The sequence below is a fragment of the Mus caroli genome, chromosome 14, assembly GCF_900094665.2.
Source record: "Mus caroli chromosome 14, CAROLI_EIJ_v1.1, whole genome shotgun sequence".
Classification (NCBI taxonomy): domain Eukaryota; kingdom Metazoa; phylum Chordata; class Mammalia; order Rodentia; family Muridae; genus Mus; species Mus caroli.
Genome location: NC_034583.1, coordinates 9,256,839 through 9,275,127, shown reverse-complemented (window position 1 = coordinate 9,275,127; position 18,289 = coordinate 9,256,839). Strand labels below are relative to the sequence as shown.

Sequence of the window (18,289 nt, the reverse complement as noted above, 5' to 3'; positions counted from 1 at the left end):
ATGGGTGGGTAGGGAAGTGGGGGGCGCTATGGGGGACTTTTGGGATAGCATTGGAAATGTAATTGAGGAAAATATGTAATAAAAATATTAAAAATTTAAAAAAAAAAGATTGTCAGAGAACTCTGTTTCCTGTTTATGACTCTCAGTTGCAGTGTCAATGCCACGTCTACCTACTTGCCTGCCTGCTGCCATGTTCCCCTTCCCTGAGGGTGGTGGACTCCTTTCCTTCTGGAAATAAAAGTCCAAATAAACCCTATCTTCTGTAAGTTACCTTGGTCATACTGATTTGTCCCAGCAATAGAAAACCCATCTACCTACATACACTCATTCCCTCATTTCTACTCTTCTACCTCCATCTGTAACTATGACACTAAAGGTTACTACCAGCTTTACACTCTTTCAACTTCTCTGTCTGTGCTCCACACAGATAATAATGATCCCAAGGTGAAAACTTGATGATTGAATTGTCTCCAGATCCTGCCAAGGCCCACAAGAAGGCAAAACCATACACCATGGAGAATCAGCAATCTTTGTACTCTCAACTTGATATAACAGTTAATACTCCATCACAACATTGGGACACACTATGAAAATATCTAACAAAAGTGTATATATGCATACATGCATGTGTGTAATGTTTTAAAATATTATCATTTAGTGGGTGTGGTGGAGCAAACAATTGCAGTCAGTACTGGGAAGGCTAATGAAGGAATAAGATAGCAAGTTTGACACCAACCTGAACTGCACTGCAAGACCTTATCTTTAAAAGACAAAAAAATAGCAAAACCCCTCATCAGTCTACATATGAAAGAGAATACCTCTCTTTAGCAGAAACTGTTTATTTGCTCTCAAAGGTGAATATAAGCAAGTTATTATTTTTTAGAATTTGATTTTAGCAAGTTCTGTTTTAGCATTCTCAATTCTTTTCCCATCTTCTTCCTTTCTCCCACCTTCCTTCTTTCCTTTTGTTGCACTGAGGACCCATCACCTCAGTACCACAAAACATGAGCATGCACTTCTACAACCCAACATCTTCTCTGTTTTCTCAAAGATATTTCAGAGTGCTAACACAAACCACAGAAAAGTGTTTGGAATGATAACCTATTCTCTCATAAAGGATAACTAGCTGTCAAAATTTTAAAAAAGTATATTACTGAATATAGCATGTATGGAAAGAAGCAAAGCAACATGTAACAAGATTAATATTTCATTAAAAAAAAATAGAGACCACGCTGGTCTCAAAATTGAGATCCTCCTGTCTCAGTCTTCCTAGGGCTGGAACTACAGGCACGTGCCATCCCTCTTAGTCTTCATAAAATGAAGTTAAGATAAAACTTTCCTTTCTGGAAACAATATCAGCAATATTTTCTTCTTGCTCCAAATGTCTGTGAGATCAAGATGCAATTATTATTTAGGGTTAACACTCCTTTAAGCTCACTTTTAGAACATCCATTTGTAAAGTGAGAATCAGTGGTTTCTTTTTAAATCCATGGCAGTAAGATGGTCTCCAGTAACTGAGAAAAATCTCAAAGTTTTCAACAGGGAAAAATAAGCTCATCCTATGGCCCAGTTTGTATTTTTAAAGTTTAATTAGTGTATACCCATGTAAGAGGAAGCACACTCACTCCAAAGGAAAGGAACTGAAGACCTAAATAATGTCCCGGTTTTCAGCTGAACACAGCTGTGAGTTAAACGAGCTCTTTAATGGCTAAATCTAGATTCAGACTCCTAGCTTGCACTGTGTCAGCAGTGACTGGAACTATTTGTTGAACTTGGCTGTTATAATTCTACAGCTAAAGCAACATTACTAGCAGCCTGCCACAGATGATGGAATGAACTAAAAAGCAAACACAGAATTTACTGGGACTCTGGGACATGAAAAATGAACAATGGCATATTTAGATAAAGGTGACATAAAAGTATAATTTGTTCAGAATTGTTGAGTTGTCACTATGTAATGGGTCATTTTCCTTTCAGGCACTTTCATTATGTAGCTTCCTAGGCTCTATGTCTGCTGAATAATGCAGCAATGCTTCTTGAAGCTCCCTAGATAAGAGGCAATCTAGTGCCCTATGTCTCCCTGCACATGGACTTTCACCATACAGGTCAGTTCCAGTGTTAGGCCCTCCATTTCCATAGATTAACTGGGTGAGAGCAACCCTACCCTCAGTACTGAGGCTTGAGGACAGAGCCTCACACACGCTTGGCAAGTGCTGTTCTGCTGAGTTTCTTTCTCACACTTCTTTCCCTTTGACAAAAGTTTCACTATGGTCATACTGAACTTGAAATTTTCCTGCTTTAGCCTCCCTAATATCTAGTGATGCAGGTGGGTGGTAACAGAAACAGGTACATAATAATTCTTAGACTAAATAAAGCTGATTTTGATAGCCTTATCCACTAAAGAAACTGACTGATTGTTAGAAATGTGAGCAGAGACTGAAGGAATGACCAGAGACTCCCCCACCTGGGGATCCATCCCATCCATCCCCCCACTTTTTTTTTTTTTTTTTTTTTTTTTGGTTTTTCGAGACAGGGTTTCTCTGTATAGCCCTGGGCGTCCTGGAAGAACAACAATATGAACTAACAAGAACCCCGGAGCTCCCAGGGACTAAACCACCAACCAAAGAGTACACATGGTGGGACTCATGGCTCCAGCTACATATGTAGCAGAGGATGGCCTATTCTGTCATCAATGTGAGGCGAGGCCCTTGGTCATCCTGTAAAGGCTCTATGCCACAGTATAGGGGAATGCCAGGGCCAGGAAGCAGGAGTGGGTGGGCTGGTAAGCATTGGGGAGGGGATAAGTGGAGAGGATTTTTGGAGGGAGACGAGGAAAGGGAATAATATTTGAAATGTAAATAAAGAAAATGTCTAATAAAAACACTAAAAAAAAAAAGAAATGTGTCTAGTTTTACTTTTAGATGGAAGAGAAAAATGAGATTTAAATTGTGCTACATATTATAAATCTATCCCTATATACTACTCATAAAATCTCCCAGGAAGAAAACTTTCATCACCGAGGACTTCAGTACACACATAGTCTAAGTCAGCCTTCTTGTCTAGAACACATACCTCTAGACCCGTCTCACCTCGGGCCACTCTCCAAGCCAATGACCCGGATACCCTTCCACCAAGTTCTCCAGGTCTTGGGGTTTTAGGAGATATAAATTCAACGAGCTCCACAATTATCCTCTGGAGAAGTTCTTTCCTTCTGCTTTCTGATAATGATAGCTGTCTCTGTAATTAATGTTTAAAATTAGAGTTTATGAGAATACAGAAGTATACCTTTAAGCAAAATAAAAACTGAAGAGTTCTTGAAAGAAATAATAAAGTTTACTAGTTAGAAAATTTAAAACTATGGAAAACTTAATTTTATATATTTTATTTTAATAAATCATTTAGCATCTATTTTAAACTCTCATGACCTGGATTATTGCAGCTTTAAAATGGGAGGTAGCACCTTCTGTTCTGCTTGTGACAGACTAGCTTGTGTTGTACCAATGGCCTCGCTATAAAAAACTATGAGATGTGTACATGTGCGCACACATACATAGATAAAGAGGGGATGGGGGAGATTGACTGGGTATATAAAGTAGGAAGCTACCAAGGAGCCAGGATGCGAGATTCTTTCAGGGGAAAACGAACTAATGTGAAGGAGCCTACTGTACCTCTTCCCCTCCCAGGGACTTGCCAGTTAGTAAGCACTATGAGAAGAGGCTGAGAAATCAGGAATAAACTGTGGGCCAAAGCTCTGAGAAGCAACACAGAATTCCTAACAGAGTGGAAGGCAGGCAAATCAAATCATACAAAATGCTCCAGCCATGCTCTCCCATTCCAGGCTAGGGTCTCTATCAAGCCTCTCTCCTAAGACTGAAAGCGAGTTCAAACTAGGCAGAGACGTTACCATACATGTCAATCTAGCATCAGATTTAGGTAGTTGGCTTCATTTTTGCTGTCAGGTAGAACAAAATTGTTTTTGAATGTACCACAAAACTGCAAATATATACAAAATACGACCAAAAGGTTATAAAAGCCTCTTCCATCTCAGATCCATTCTTTTTTTCCTCAGTAGTCAGTATAACCATTCCATGCCTTATTTTAAAAAATTATGTACATGAACATGTAGGTACATTTATATATACATATGTACACGAGTACAAGTACATCATCATACTCAAGATACAGTTTGAAAACTAAACAGGATACTTTTCCATTCTTCAGATGGGGTCTCACTACGTAGTTCATGTTAGCCTGTTAGCCTGAAATTCACTATCCTCCTACTTCAGCCTCCCAACAGCCCCAACGGCTAAGAATGCTAAGATTACAAACATTCACCAACATGCCCAGCAATGATGTGTGTGTGTGTGTGTGTGTGTGTGTGTGTGTGTGTGTGTGTGGTGTGCACATGTGCCTATCATATGTTCCAGAGAGAAGTTCGAGGTTAACATCAGGTATCTTCCTCTATCTTTCTCCATGTTACTTTTGAGAGAGGATTTCTAATTAACCCACATCTCACCATCTTGCCTAGATCAGCAGCTGGAAGGTTCCTAGGATCTATCTGTGTGTAACTCATCAAGTTACAGGTACAACCTATCACATTTACAGTTTACCCATGTAAACTATAAATTCTGGGGATCCTCATGTTTATACAGCAAGCACTTTAACTACTGAGCTATGTCCCAAGCCCACAACTGCATATTTTCTATGCAAATATTATGAATACTGAAATGATGTTTTATTCATTTTGAGAAGGAATGTGACATTTAACATATAACACCCTATAACACTTAAATGAACCATGCAAAAATTTCCATAAATAAAAAGACACTGGCCCTTCTGAGCAGACCTTGGGCACACACTCCACAGCCAGTCCCACAACACCCAGAAAAAGCTCCATTCTCAGGTGCTTTAATACACCCAGGCCCACAGGTTCACAGGACCCCAGGATCCCTGGAACTTGGCCACACCAGAATCTCAGGGTTCCAGAGGCAGCTTGACTCCTAGGAACTCTGACACACCCAGTATCTTAGGATCACAGGATCCCAGAATCACAGGATTACAGAGACAGCTGAACTGAGGAGTTCTGACACAACTAGGATCACAGGAAGGAGAGGTTCCAGTTATATATAGCAAGGGCAGGTAGCACGAGAGATAACTGGATGGCAGGAGGCAAGCTTAAGAACATAAGCAACAGAAACCAAGGTTACTTGGCATCAGCAGAACCCAATTCTCCCAACATAGCAAGTCTTGGATACACCATCACAGTGGAAAAATCAAGATTTAGATCTAAAATCACTTCTCATGATGGTGATAGAGGACTTTAAGAAGGACATAAATAACTCCCTTAAAGATATACAGGAGAACACAGGTAAAAAGCTAGAAGCCCTTAAAGAGGAAATACAAAAATCCCTTAAAGAATTACAAGCAAACAACCAAACAGGTTAATGAAGTGAAGAAAACCATCCAAGATCTAAAAATGGAAATAGAAACAATAAAGAAATCACAAAGGGAGACAACCCTGGAGTTAGAAAACTTAAGAAAGAGATCAGGCAGAATACAAGAGATAGAAGAGAATCTCAGGTGCAGAAGATACCATAGAAAACATTGACACAACAGTCAAAGAAAATGCAAAGAACAAAAAGCTCCTAATGTTTTATCCAGGAAATCCAGGACACAATGAGAAGATCAAACCTAAGGATAATAGGTATAGAAGAGAGTGAAGATTCCCAACTTAAAGGGCCAGTAAATATCTTCAATAAAATTATAGAAGAAAACTTCTCAAACCTAAAGAACGAGATGCCCATGAAAATACAAGAAGCCAACAGAATTCCAAATAGACTGGACCAATAAAGAAATTCCTCCTGTCATATAATAATCAAAAACACCAAACTGTACTAAATAAAGAAAGAATATTAAAAGCAGTAAGGGAAAAAGGTCAAGTAACATATAAAGGCAGACCTATCAGAATTACACCACACTCACCAGAAAGCTAGAAGATCCTGGGCAGATGTCATACAGAAACTAAGAGAACATAAATGCTAGCCCAAACTATTATACCCAGCAAAACTCTCAATTACCATAGATAGAGAAATCAAGATATTCCATGACAAAACCAAATTTACATAATATCTTTCCATAAATCCAGCCCTACAAAGGGTAATAGATGGAAAACACCAACATACAGAGGGAAACTACACCCTAGATAAAGCAAGAAAGTAATCTTTCAACAAACCTAAAAGAAGATAGCTACATGAACAGAATCCCAACCCTAACAACAAAAATAACAGGAAGCAACAATTACTTTTCTTTAATATCTCTTAATATCAATGGACTCAATTCCCCAGTAAAACAACATAGACTAACAGACTGGATATATAAACAGGACCCAATATTTTGCTGCATACAGGAAACACACCTCAGTGATGAAGGCAGACACTACCTTAGAGTAAAAGGTTGGAAAACAATTTTCCAAGAAAATGGCCCCAATAAACAAGCTGGAGTAGCCACTTTAATATGGAATAAAAACAAATTTCAACCAAACGGTATAAAAAAAAAAGAAAAGGAAGGACACTTCATATTGGTCAAAGGAAAAAATCTACCAAGATGAACTCTCAATTGTGAACATCTATGCTCCAAATTCAAGGGCACCAGCATTCATAAAAGAAACTTTACTAAAAAGTTCAAAGCACACATTGCACCCCACACGATAATAGTGGCAGACTTCAACACCCCAGTCTAATCAATGGACAGATCATGGAAACAGAAGCTAAACTGAGACACAGTGAAACCAACAGAAGTTATGAACCAAATGGATCTAACAGATATTTATACAACATTTCATTCAAAAGCAAAAGAATATACCTTCTTCTCAGCACCTCACAGTACCTTGTCCAAAATTGACCACATAATTTGTCACAAAACAGGCCTCAACAGATACAAGAAGACTGAAATAATTCCATGCACCCTATCAGATCACCACAGACTAAGGCTGTCCTTAACTACACAAAAATAAATAAATAAATAAAATAAAAAAAAAAAAAAAGAAAAGCCAACAGAAAGCACATAGACACATGGAAGCTGAACAACGCTCTACTCAATGATAACTTGGTCAAGGAACAAATAAAGAAATTAAAGGCTTTCTAGAATTTAATGAAAATGACACATCATACCAAAACTTATGGGACACAATGAAAGAAGTGATAAGAGGAAAACTCATAGCTCCAAGTGCCTCCAAAAAGAAACTGAAGAGAGCTTACACTAGCAGCTTGACAGCACACCCGAAAGCTCTAGAACAAAAAGAAGCAAATATGCCAGAGAGGAGTGGACTGCAGGAAACCAAATAGAAACAAAAAGAACTATACAAACAATCAACCAAACCAGAAGCTGGTTCTTTGAGAAAATCAACAAGATAGATGAACCTTTATCCAGAAGAACCAGAGGCACAGAGACAGTATCCAAATTAATAAAATCAGAAATGAAAAGGGAGACATAACAACAAAATATTATCTTAAAATAACTATTCTGTTTGTTGAATAGCAATAGCTGAAACATTAAAATCATGTTCTACAAACATCATGAATATTTATAATTTTTCTCAGTGTCCCTGAAATTAGCATTTTCTTAATGTTTAACTTCAAAGAGATTTTGCTATTTTGAAATTTTTCATATATACTTAATGAAAAAATAATTTCTCTCCTAGAAACATTGATAATCTTTTTAATGTAAACTTATTGTTAGACAATGTACACAGATACATAATGCATTTTAAATACTCTCTCACTATGTCAGGTTGTATCATATAAGGGCTTTTGAATATAATTCTTAATGATTCATTTATAATATTTTATCCTCTTTTATTATGCTTAACTCCCAAAGAATATTTTACATGTTTTGAAACAATTTAGTATTCAACATTAGATATAGGATCCTCAGTTATAGATAGTATTAAATATTCATTAATGATATTTTTAGGATATGAAAGGATATGAATATAAAAGATGAACAAATTTTTATGTATTTTTTGATTCTTTAAATACTCAATATTATTAACATGTTTGATGTATAAAATACATTTAAATAATAAAAAATTAAGAATAAAAAAGACACTGCGTTATTAAAATAGTCTTGGTAGAAAGATGTTACTACTTCAGAAATTTCAGTGGTGGATAAGAATTAGCTCACTTGGTAAACTGCCTAGAATGCCTAAGGCCCTGGGTTCCATTCTCTGAACTATATAAACTTGGGTGTGGCAGCTAGTTAACTCGAAGCGAATAAGAGACTGCAGAGTTCTCAGCACACAGTGAACACCTGTATCATACCTCTCCCCTCAAGGCCTGGGGGGTCACCGAAGAAGAAGGGGCAGAAAGTTTTTAAGAGCCACTTGTGGCTGACTGACTATAATTAACGTGTTTTCCAGACACAGCAGAGAAGCTGTACGTGTAAAACTCACAGTAGTCATGGCAGCATGCACAAGACTTGTGTATACACTCAAGCTGGCAAAATCCCAGCACTGAAGTAGGGAGGTAGGGATGAAGTCCCACCATTATCTAGGGAGCTACTGGTAATTAATAATTGCTGGGGTGAAGACAGTTTTCCTGAAGGGTGTGACACCTGGTGTAGATCAAGCTCCAGGTCAGGCCTCACATCAAGAGCACTCAGGAGGCAGAGGCAGGCGGATTTCTGAGTTCGAGGCCAGCCTGGTCTACAAAGTGAGTTCCAGGACAGCAAGGACTATACAGAGAAACCCTGTCTCGAAAAACCAAGAGTATCTGGGCAGCACACATTAGGACCAAAAAAAAAAAAAGATGATAAGAAGCGGGTGGGTAGGTGGGGGTGAGGGAGGGAAGGTGAATCTGGGGATAGTTTTGGGGTGGTAAATATCAAAATGCACTGTAGGAAATTCTTAAGGAATAAAGGTAATTTTTAAAAACTAGACATGCTGTTGCACATATTATCCTAGCACATGAGGTCAAGGATACATGAGATCTTTCTCAATAAGTAAATAAAGAGTTAAAACAGACTATCCCTGATATGTAAAATTTCAAATGTCCCCTTTACAATGACAGCCACTACATACCTGCTTATTAAGCCCATTAATAGTTTCTCGAAGTAACTCTTCTTTAACCTTGGTCCTCCTGGATAGCACCTCATCATGTTTACAAGAGTATCGCCAGGTGACATCAACTACCTGGGGTCAGTTACAAAACACAGCTATTTAACAAAAATCACAATGCTCCTTTAATTTTTTTTAAATAGCTTTATTTTTTAAATAGCTACAATGCAAAGAACTCTTACAAGTAACTAAGAAAAATATCCTGTGTTAGAATTTAAAAGCCAGAGTTGAGGGTATTGTTCAATTAAAAAAAATAAGAAAGAAAAGCTGAGCATGATAGATTACCACCATAATCCAGGAATAAGGAGGCCGAGGCAGATCCGTGAGTTCAAGGCCAGTCTCACAAGCCATAGTAAAACAAAATGAAAGTGAAAGACATTGAAAAGAATATGCTTTAATTTTTTTCAATAAAATAGTGATAAATAAAAATATTTTCACAATGTTAGATTTTCATATTGTAAAGATGCTGCCATTGCAGAATTAAACAAACGAAACTTTACCCTCTTTGCTGTATTATTACAGAAGTGATTTCTGACAGAGAGGACAAGAGAGAAGCCCAGTCTCCTCAGCCATCTTTGGCAGGGCAGTTCATTAATGTAGATGCTCAAAATAAGTCTCAACTAACTAAAACATAAAACGCTCTAAGAAGAAAATAAGAGAAAATCATTGTCACGAAGCAGCAACACTTTTCCATATAATGTAAAAGCAAAATCTTAAAGAGAATTTGACTGATTTCTTTTCTTTTACCATTTAGAACACACGAGGCAAATATTAACAACACAAAATTCTAAAAACAACTTACATAAGAACTTAAAAAACAATAAAAGAAACCTCTAAACTCAGAAGAAAAGAGGCACAGGTTTAGAAAATGAAACCTAGCACATGCTCCAGGCAGGACACTGTGTCATTAAGGAAGCACACTTGGAAAGCACAACCATGCTCTCATTGACAGGGCTGAATTTTAAAAAGTAAAGCCACAAGGCTAGTGTTAAGGAATGACAAGGACAGGAGTGGGTGGGTGGGTGGAGGAGCACCCTCACAGAGGCAGGGGAGGGGGGAATGGGATAGGGGGTTTCTGAAGGGGAGACCTGGAAAGGTGAAAACATTTGAAACGTTAATAAAGAAAATATCCCCACCCCCACCCCCGACTCAAAAAAAAAAAAAAATAGTAAAGCCACACTAAACTTTGGCAAGGATATGGAGAAACTAGCAAATCTCATGTACTACTGGTAAGAAAATAAAATGGTGCCACTGCTTTGCAAAATAATCTGACAATGACCCAGCCATTCCACTCCTAGGCAACAAGAAAAAGCAAGTATATACCTGAATGTTTGCAGCAGCTTAATTTAAGATTAAAAAGTAACTCACCCACTATTCATCTATACATAAATGGATACAAATATCCCTTGGACACCCACAGGGGACACACTGATTCCAATGACTTTATGGTGTTTACAAATGACAGAAGAAACAGCACCGTACAAATGAATGTAGCCCATATGTCAAGTACACTTTGAAGGTGTGCATTTTCTCTGATGTCCTACCTCATCTTTAGAGAATGCTATTATATAGGAAAGCTTCTTGCCCCATCCTATTTCATAAAGGAGGGGTTTGTCGCAGACATCCTCACATGCATCACAGTGTAGCCACCGCTGCTGAGATGGAGAATAGACTTCTGTCCAAACATGGTCTACTCATGTGGGAGAAGAGAAAGAAAAGGGAAGTAGAAGTTAAGTTTATAAAACAAGAATGGCTTCCAATAACTGTAAGTAATCCTCTAAGAATCATATAATAAACTAACTTATAATACTTAACATCGAGTTAATTAGCAAGAACATTTTGTGGCACACATAATTGTACAGTATTTGTATTTAAAATGTAGTCAGTTTAAGTCTTAACTAAAAATGATGTGTGCTGTGACCCTAAGGCAGGTAAAGCTTTCAGAAGAGCATCCGAACTAGCGGGCTGTGAGGAATAGATGTGACTTCTGAAACAACCTCTCCAGACTCATAGGATGCCTGACAGAGTACCTGGTTATTCATGGTCTATACTGAGTTTTGAAATGGAGTCTCATTAGTAGGCAAATGGATACCCAGGCTGGTTTCAATCCTCCTGCCTTAAACACCCTTGAGCGCTTGAGGCTCTATATTTGATTCTGAGAGAAGACTATCAGCTGAAGGTTTCATCTAATTCTAAAACAAGGAAAACCCTGGGACAGGGAAAGAGACTTTCAACACGAACCTGACATGAGTTTTTTTCTAAATGAAGAGCAAGTCCACAAGTTTTCCTTAGTGTCTACAGAATGTAGTAGAGGCTTACTACATCAACTACAGCAATCCTTTACCATGATCTCTATAGCATGTTACTACACACATTTCCATCCACACAGAACAAGGTACTGTTAATGTCACCTATAGGATAGAGTCCAGACACTGGGAATGGGGCAGCTGTGGTACAAATGTTACAGAGTCTTGAGATCTCCTGTGAGGCTGCTACTGCTGTTACCTTACAGAAGGTTAACAGAGAACTCAGGTGATATGAAAAAGAGAAAATGAGGGGCTCAGGCTGTAAACCTCAACTCCAGGTTTACAAAGCTCCTCTCTTCTCTGTCTCTTCTTCTCTCCTACTCACGCTGTACCTGTGTAATCCCACACATATCGAGCTTCAAACCCTAATGCACGGCAGCACAGAGTAAAACAATTGGCCCATTCACCACAGCGTCCACATCTTGTTTCCAAAAGTTTCTCTGGGTTGTTATATCTGGTTTAAAAAACAACAAAGATGAGAGCTGTGATTCATGATCAAAATCAAATTTTTAAAGAACTTAAATCATTTGTATGCTAAAACAACAATAATGACTTTTAGTGTCTTATTTTAAAATACTGACTTAAAACACATACCCTATATATACAGGGTACTGTGCTAGTCTTTGTGAACCATGCTTAAAAGGTAGAACTGTCTTCAATGAGTGTAGTTTACTATATGCAGTCAGTTTTAGTCTTAATTAAAAATGGGTGCTACCACTTCAAAGAAGGTAAATGCACTGATTAGCCTATCCATACTGCCACACTCAGAATCAGTATTACAAGCCATGTAACAGCTAAGATGTAGGAGAATGGCTGCACAGGGGAGTTTTCATCTTGACTGGATTCTAAAAATATTTAGTATAGGCAGGTTTTCTAAAAACTGTGATTAGGATATTCAATGGTTCTCTTGCAAGTAAATAAGCTTGCTTTGTAATTACCTTTAAAAATTACTCAATGGATTTTAGCTTAGGGCAGGGGCAGGGGCAGGGGCAGGGCAGGGGCAAGGGCAGGGGCAGGGATTTAACTCAGTTGGTAGGATACTTGACTATCATACATGGTTCAATTCCCATCACCACAGAAGATGTACATGTGTAATCCCAGGGTTTGGAAGGGAGGAGGAGACTAGGAAGGCAAAGTCATTCAAGGCTAGCCTGTGCTATGTGAGACACTGCTTCCAAACTTGAAAACCAAAACTAGGGCTGTGGGGATTAGGGATGGAGAGATGGCTCAGGGCTTAGGAACACTTGCTGTGGAAAAATAAGGAACTGATTTTGGATCCAGTACTCATGTAAAGAGCTGGGGGTATGACCATGCATACTTGTAACCCCAATGCTGTGGGTGATGGAGGCAGGATTTTGGGGGCTTGGTAGACACCTGACTCCCGGGAATAAGGTAGAGAATGGTTGACAAGACTTCATTCTCTCTGTGTGTAAACACAGCTGGACTCCTCACTCATATGCAGATATTTTAACTTAGTATAAGTTCCAGTTTTCTTTTTAATAATGACTTTTGATTAATTTCTGGACCCACTTAAAAATGTTTGCTAATTTACAAGCAAGATGTGTGCAGCATTCTCCCAAAAGTTATTTCAATTACAAATGTATCACAAGAATAGAGAGCACTGAGATTTTTACTCTGCACTGAGAAAAGCTGGTGCGTGTCTTGCGCTCTAGCTAGGCAGAAAGGCTAGCTCCAGACCCGGAAGAAAATGAATGAATTGGCTCTGCATTGAAAAGTGGGCTAAGCAGCTGCTTTGCTTAAGCTTAAGTGAATTCAGCATTCTAACTGAAAAGGGATTCAAGGTTACATTAAGGCATATTAATGAGCTGGAACATTCTGGTCTTGGGTCAAGTCAAATGGAGTAGAGCAAGAGCAATTCCTCAGTGGTGAAGCAGTGCACCAGCAACATGGAGGCCTCGAGGCCTAGCTCTGGTACTAAAACCATAATAAAACACCGCCCCCCCCCCCATGTGTTGATTCTCCAACTTTGCACAAACAACTAAAAGTAAAGCAAGAAATGATGGCATAAATACCATAAATAGCACTAACCCATACTATATTGTTAGTTTAATTCTGTTGCCTAGGGAAAAACAAACAAAAAGCCTTATAAGAGGGACTTAACTAGATATGGTACTGTAAAGGTGTTGTGTAAGTGCAAGTTGAAGAACAACAAAACAAAGCTGGTTTTATATCAGCATTGGGTACAATATTCCTTTATGTATAATGTAGGGCTGGTTCCAAGTTAAGACAAAACTGAGTACTAAACTCCACCAGAACAGGCTTTTCAAACATGTGGCATCTTTTCTTGCTGGGCAACAGAACTAAACTTCGTAACTATTGCCTATTAAGAAAATCTAACACGGAGCTTATAAGCTACAGGTTGAAAAAAGTAAATTGAAAAATTTTAATTTCCCAAGTTTAAAATGGAGATATGATTATTCAGGTTTAGTGTGCACATGTGCAATTTTGATATGTAAAAGGATAATTGAACTACACAGCAGGACTCAGTCTCAAATGAAACCAAATAAACAAGAAAAATACAGAGATTGAGATAGATTTGAAAGGCTGGAACAGAGGAAGCCCTAATTAAAACAATTTCTGCTCTTACTTTTATCCCCGTATCTGATTATTAAAGGCAGCACTATATTTACTATCATAACGGCATCACTATCACTAATATTTTCACTGTATACCACAGCACTTTCATACTTTAAAATGCTATGGATATATGTAAAAATGTATGCCTTAGAATAGGAGTCAGCTCCTATTCAAACTGCATAAAGGAGACAGTAAGGACTGGAGATTAGCTCAACTGATAAATTGCCTGCCTAACATGCACAAAGCTAGAGGCCTAGTCCCCAGCACTGGCTACATTGTGATACATGCCTACCATCTTAGCACTCAACAATTTGAGGCAGAAAAATTAGAAGTTCCAGGACAGCCTGGGCTACACAAGACACAGATATACACACATGAGGGAGAGACAGAAAAGACAGCCAGAAAACTGTCACAGGACCCATATGTCAGAGGGCTGTGTCCTAACAAAACCAGAGAATGTGGATATGGCTGGGTCTAGTCTGCCAGTTTAGTCTGCAGACTTTTGTCCTAAAGAAATATCAAGTCCAGTTAAAATGGATATTAAAAAGCTAATTTAATAATAAATCTGTTTACTATTCCACTGAGAGAGCCCCCACCTCACTTGGCAGGTACCCACCTTGGGAAGCGGTTGCTCAACTGGCAGGCATCACAGTAATGATCCTCCACATTCTTTGCACCCCACTTCAGTTCATCATCATTGGGCAGCAATGCCTCATCTCTAGATCTAGTCTCTCCACCACATTTGCTGCACACAATGTTATTCACCCAGCGAAAAAACTCCTCTTTAAACCAGTGTAGGAGCTCCAGTAGAAGGAAGTCCTCATCACTTACATTAGTACCTTGGAAGTTAGAAGAGAAACCAGTTAAGGTTTAAAGCCCCCAAAATTCAAAACTTCCTATATACTTTATGCTCAGATTGGGAGCAGAAATATATGAAAGTGTAAAATAATAAAAGCGTTCACAAAGAATATGCAAGGAATGTTAGATGCTGTGGACAGGGCTAACACACACACACACAGTAAGCTGTGTGACTGCAGTTACAGCAGAAGTGACTACTGCAGTCTCTGCTATGCAACTGACCAGAGCATGACATTGTCTCAAGGAATGGGGGTCAACATGGAATCGACCCATAAAACACAAGGGAGATAGAAAAATACGATTTTGAGAAACACAGCTTAAGTGGTAGCACACTTGCTTGATGTGTGCAAGGTCCAGAGTTTTGTCACTAGCACCATCAAATATTAATTTTGGCCGTATTAAATTTGCTATTGGATATATGCATAGGTAAACATGAAATGATAAGAAAATTATAGGTAGATGTCTGAGTACCAGATATGGTAAATATCATGCTGTTAGCTTTTTAAAGATTTATTTTATGTGTATTGGTGTCTTTCCTAGATCTAGTTTCAGATCCCACAAAACTAGACTTACAGAAGATCGTAAGCTTCTATCTGGGTACTCCTCTGTAAGAGCAGACAATGTTCTCCACTATCTATTTTTTTTTGTCAGTGCTTCAACTGTGTAATAGAATTTATCCATGGATATGCACACCAAAAGACAAACACCCAGCATATCTAGAGTGTACAGAACAGCCCCAGCAAGTAAGCATGACACAAAATATTTTGCCTAATTTATCAATAAAATATCATCTCCTATTTAAAAAATTACATTTACTCATGGATGTGTGTGTGTGTGTGTGTATGCTCATATGTGCCAGAGTATACTTGTGTACAGATCTGAGGACAACTTGTGAAAATTGGTTCTTCTTATGTGGGTCCTCAGAGAAAATCCCCAGCTTGTTAGGATGCTGGCAAATAACTCAACTTGCTGAGGTATCTTGTCAGCCCTGCCTACCTGTCCCACTGGGCTATCTTGCCAGCCTTAATCTCTACATTTAATGTTTTGAAATTAAAATAAATAAAAAAAAATCTATGAAAAAAACACATAGTATAATGTTATCTGATACATCTGATATTCATCACAGGTGTCTGAAATAGTATTCTTTAACAATACTAGGAATGATGATATAATGGGACATCTGCAAAATTGTTTCTTAAAAAGTAATTTAAGCCCTTCAGTAACAGGTATTTGCAATGCACTTACTCTTTTAAAATCAAGTAGTAAATTTACATTAAGTTGTTAAAAATCTCAACTTGTCTAGATATGAAGTAATTTAAAAATCTTGAAAAGTGTATTAAAATACAAACCATTAAAGTAAAACAAAAAAACCAAAACCAAAACAACCAAAAAAAAAAAAAAAACCAAAAACAAAAAAAGTAAAACATGCTGAAAGAGGTCTTCACGGCTGCACACTTGGCTATCAATGCCATCTCATTCCTTTCCTTATAAAGAAGAGCTGGGCCACTGACACCAATACTATGGCTAGTTTTAGTTAGAATAGAATATTGCATCTTTCTATTTGCTTCAATTTCTTAAGTATGACTGGTCACACTGAAGTCTAGATTACGTGAGTTAACTTTTAATAAACGATACTTTTAAATTTTAGTTCTAAGTATAAACCACAACCCAAACGAACTTTAACTTTAAAAAAATGCGTGTGTGTGTACAGCAAAACAGAACCAATGGTAAAATGAATTATGATACATATGTGTGGGACATATGAAAAACACTTTAATTTATAGACCCATTTATAGGTGGACCAGTATAGTTCAAACCCATGCTGTCCAAGGGTCAGCTGGATTCCAGTCTCTCCTAGCTTTGTTTGATATATTTCACAAATGTAAAAGCATGGGGGAGGCGCCTACAGTTCAGCAATACGTAGTATCTCCAGGAAAGTTTATTGCTTTTAAATTTGTTAATCCCCAAATTATTTTGTAATTAAATATAATCTCAAAATTATAAAATAATTTTTCTCAAAAAACTATTTACTACAGAATTTATATGAAAAGAAGAAGATGTTACCTAATAGGCAATAGAGTCTGGCAGCTTAGCTCAGGGAACATTTGTCTGAAATGTGCAATGCAAGCCCCAGTACAGCAAACAAACACAAAACAGCTAGTACAGGTCTCCTTAAGAACTACCATGGCAGTGAGTCCTTGTCTACTGTTGAGAAGATAATCAGCACTGCGTATATCATCTACACAGCGTAGGTTTATCTGTCATTTTACTCAAAGACTAATGCACTGTGATAATAGTGCATGTTTAAAGTTTTTTTAAAGGTAAATGAACTTACTGATTTTTAATAATCAAATATCATACTCCTATAAGAAATCAATGAAAAAAGAAAGAGTACTGAAAGACAAACCTTTTTATTCTTTTTTGAGACAGGTCTTCTGTATCAGTCAAAAGATAGTTTAAAAGTGAATAAAAGGCATTTAATAAAGGTGTCACTGCATGCAATGATGCAGGCCTGTAATCTTAAGCACCCAGAGACTGAGGTAAAAAGCAGTCCAGGCTAGCCTAGATATACAGGAAAACAGTAGCTCAAAACCCAAACCAAACTCATTAAATAGAAAAAAAAAAACATTAAACACCAAGACAATATTGTCATGTCAAAGAAATTTTAAGAGAATGGGTCACCCATTTAGTTGAGACAAGTGGTTACCTAGATATTTGATACTGTTAATACATTTATGTAAGAAGCCTGTCTTTCTCTATAGTACTACAATAGTTAAGAGTTACAAGAGAACATGTTTATAACTGGACCCCAGAAGGCCTCCTTAGTGTGTGCATGTGTGTGTGCAATGCACATGTGTATGGATGTGTCACAGTACACAGAAGGCAAGCTCAGGTGTTTATCCTCGCATTTCACACTGTTTGAGTCAGCATCTCTTTTTGTAACTTGTATGGTACGAATAACTGAGCTTCTGGAAGTCCACTGTCTCCATCCCCCATCTTCCTATAGGAGTGCAGATTACAGATATATTCCACTACATCAGTCTTTGTGAATTCTGGGTACTCAAACTCAGGAATTCATCCTTGTGTGGCCATTTCCCCAGCCTGCAAAGGTTTTCTTAAAAGCATGGTTCGACTAATAATATAAAATCCAGAAATGGAAAATTATGTTATTTAAAACTTCTGAATTCTAGAAGATCCACCTAATAAATTAACAAGGAACATTGAGATAGGGAGTAGTAAAATTCTAATGTGTCTAGCAAAGGAAAGTATCAATCTAGAACACATAAGGAAAGTATCAATCTAGAACACATAAGGAAAGTATCAATCTAGAACACATAAGGAAAGTATCAATCTAGAACACATAAGGAAGGCATCAATCTAGAACACATAAGGAAAGTATCAATCTAGAACACAT

General features: G+C 37.7%; 1 protein-coding gene across 2 annotated transcripts in view; it reads right to left on the bottom strand.

Moving 5' to 3' along the window:
- Ngly1 (N-glycanase 1) overlaps positions 1–18,289 on the bottom strand; it is a 60,100-nt gene that overhangs the window by 17,463 nt on the left and 24,348 nt on the right. For both annotated transcript variants that reach the window (XM_021182229.2, XM_029468856.1), the window contains exons 5-9: positions 14,633–14,855; positions 11,751–11,872; positions 10,657–10,802; positions 9,077–9,187; positions 3,073–3,237 (exon numbers count right to left, since the gene is read on the bottom strand). In XM_021182229.2, the coding sequence (XP_021037888.1) occupies positions 3,073–3,237; positions 9,077–9,187; positions 10,657–10,802; positions 11,751–11,872; positions 14,633–14,855 (767 nt within the window). The remainder of the gene's footprint in view (positions 1–3,072; positions 3,238–9,076; positions 9,188–10,656; positions 10,803–11,750; positions 11,873–14,632; positions 14,856–18,289) is intronic.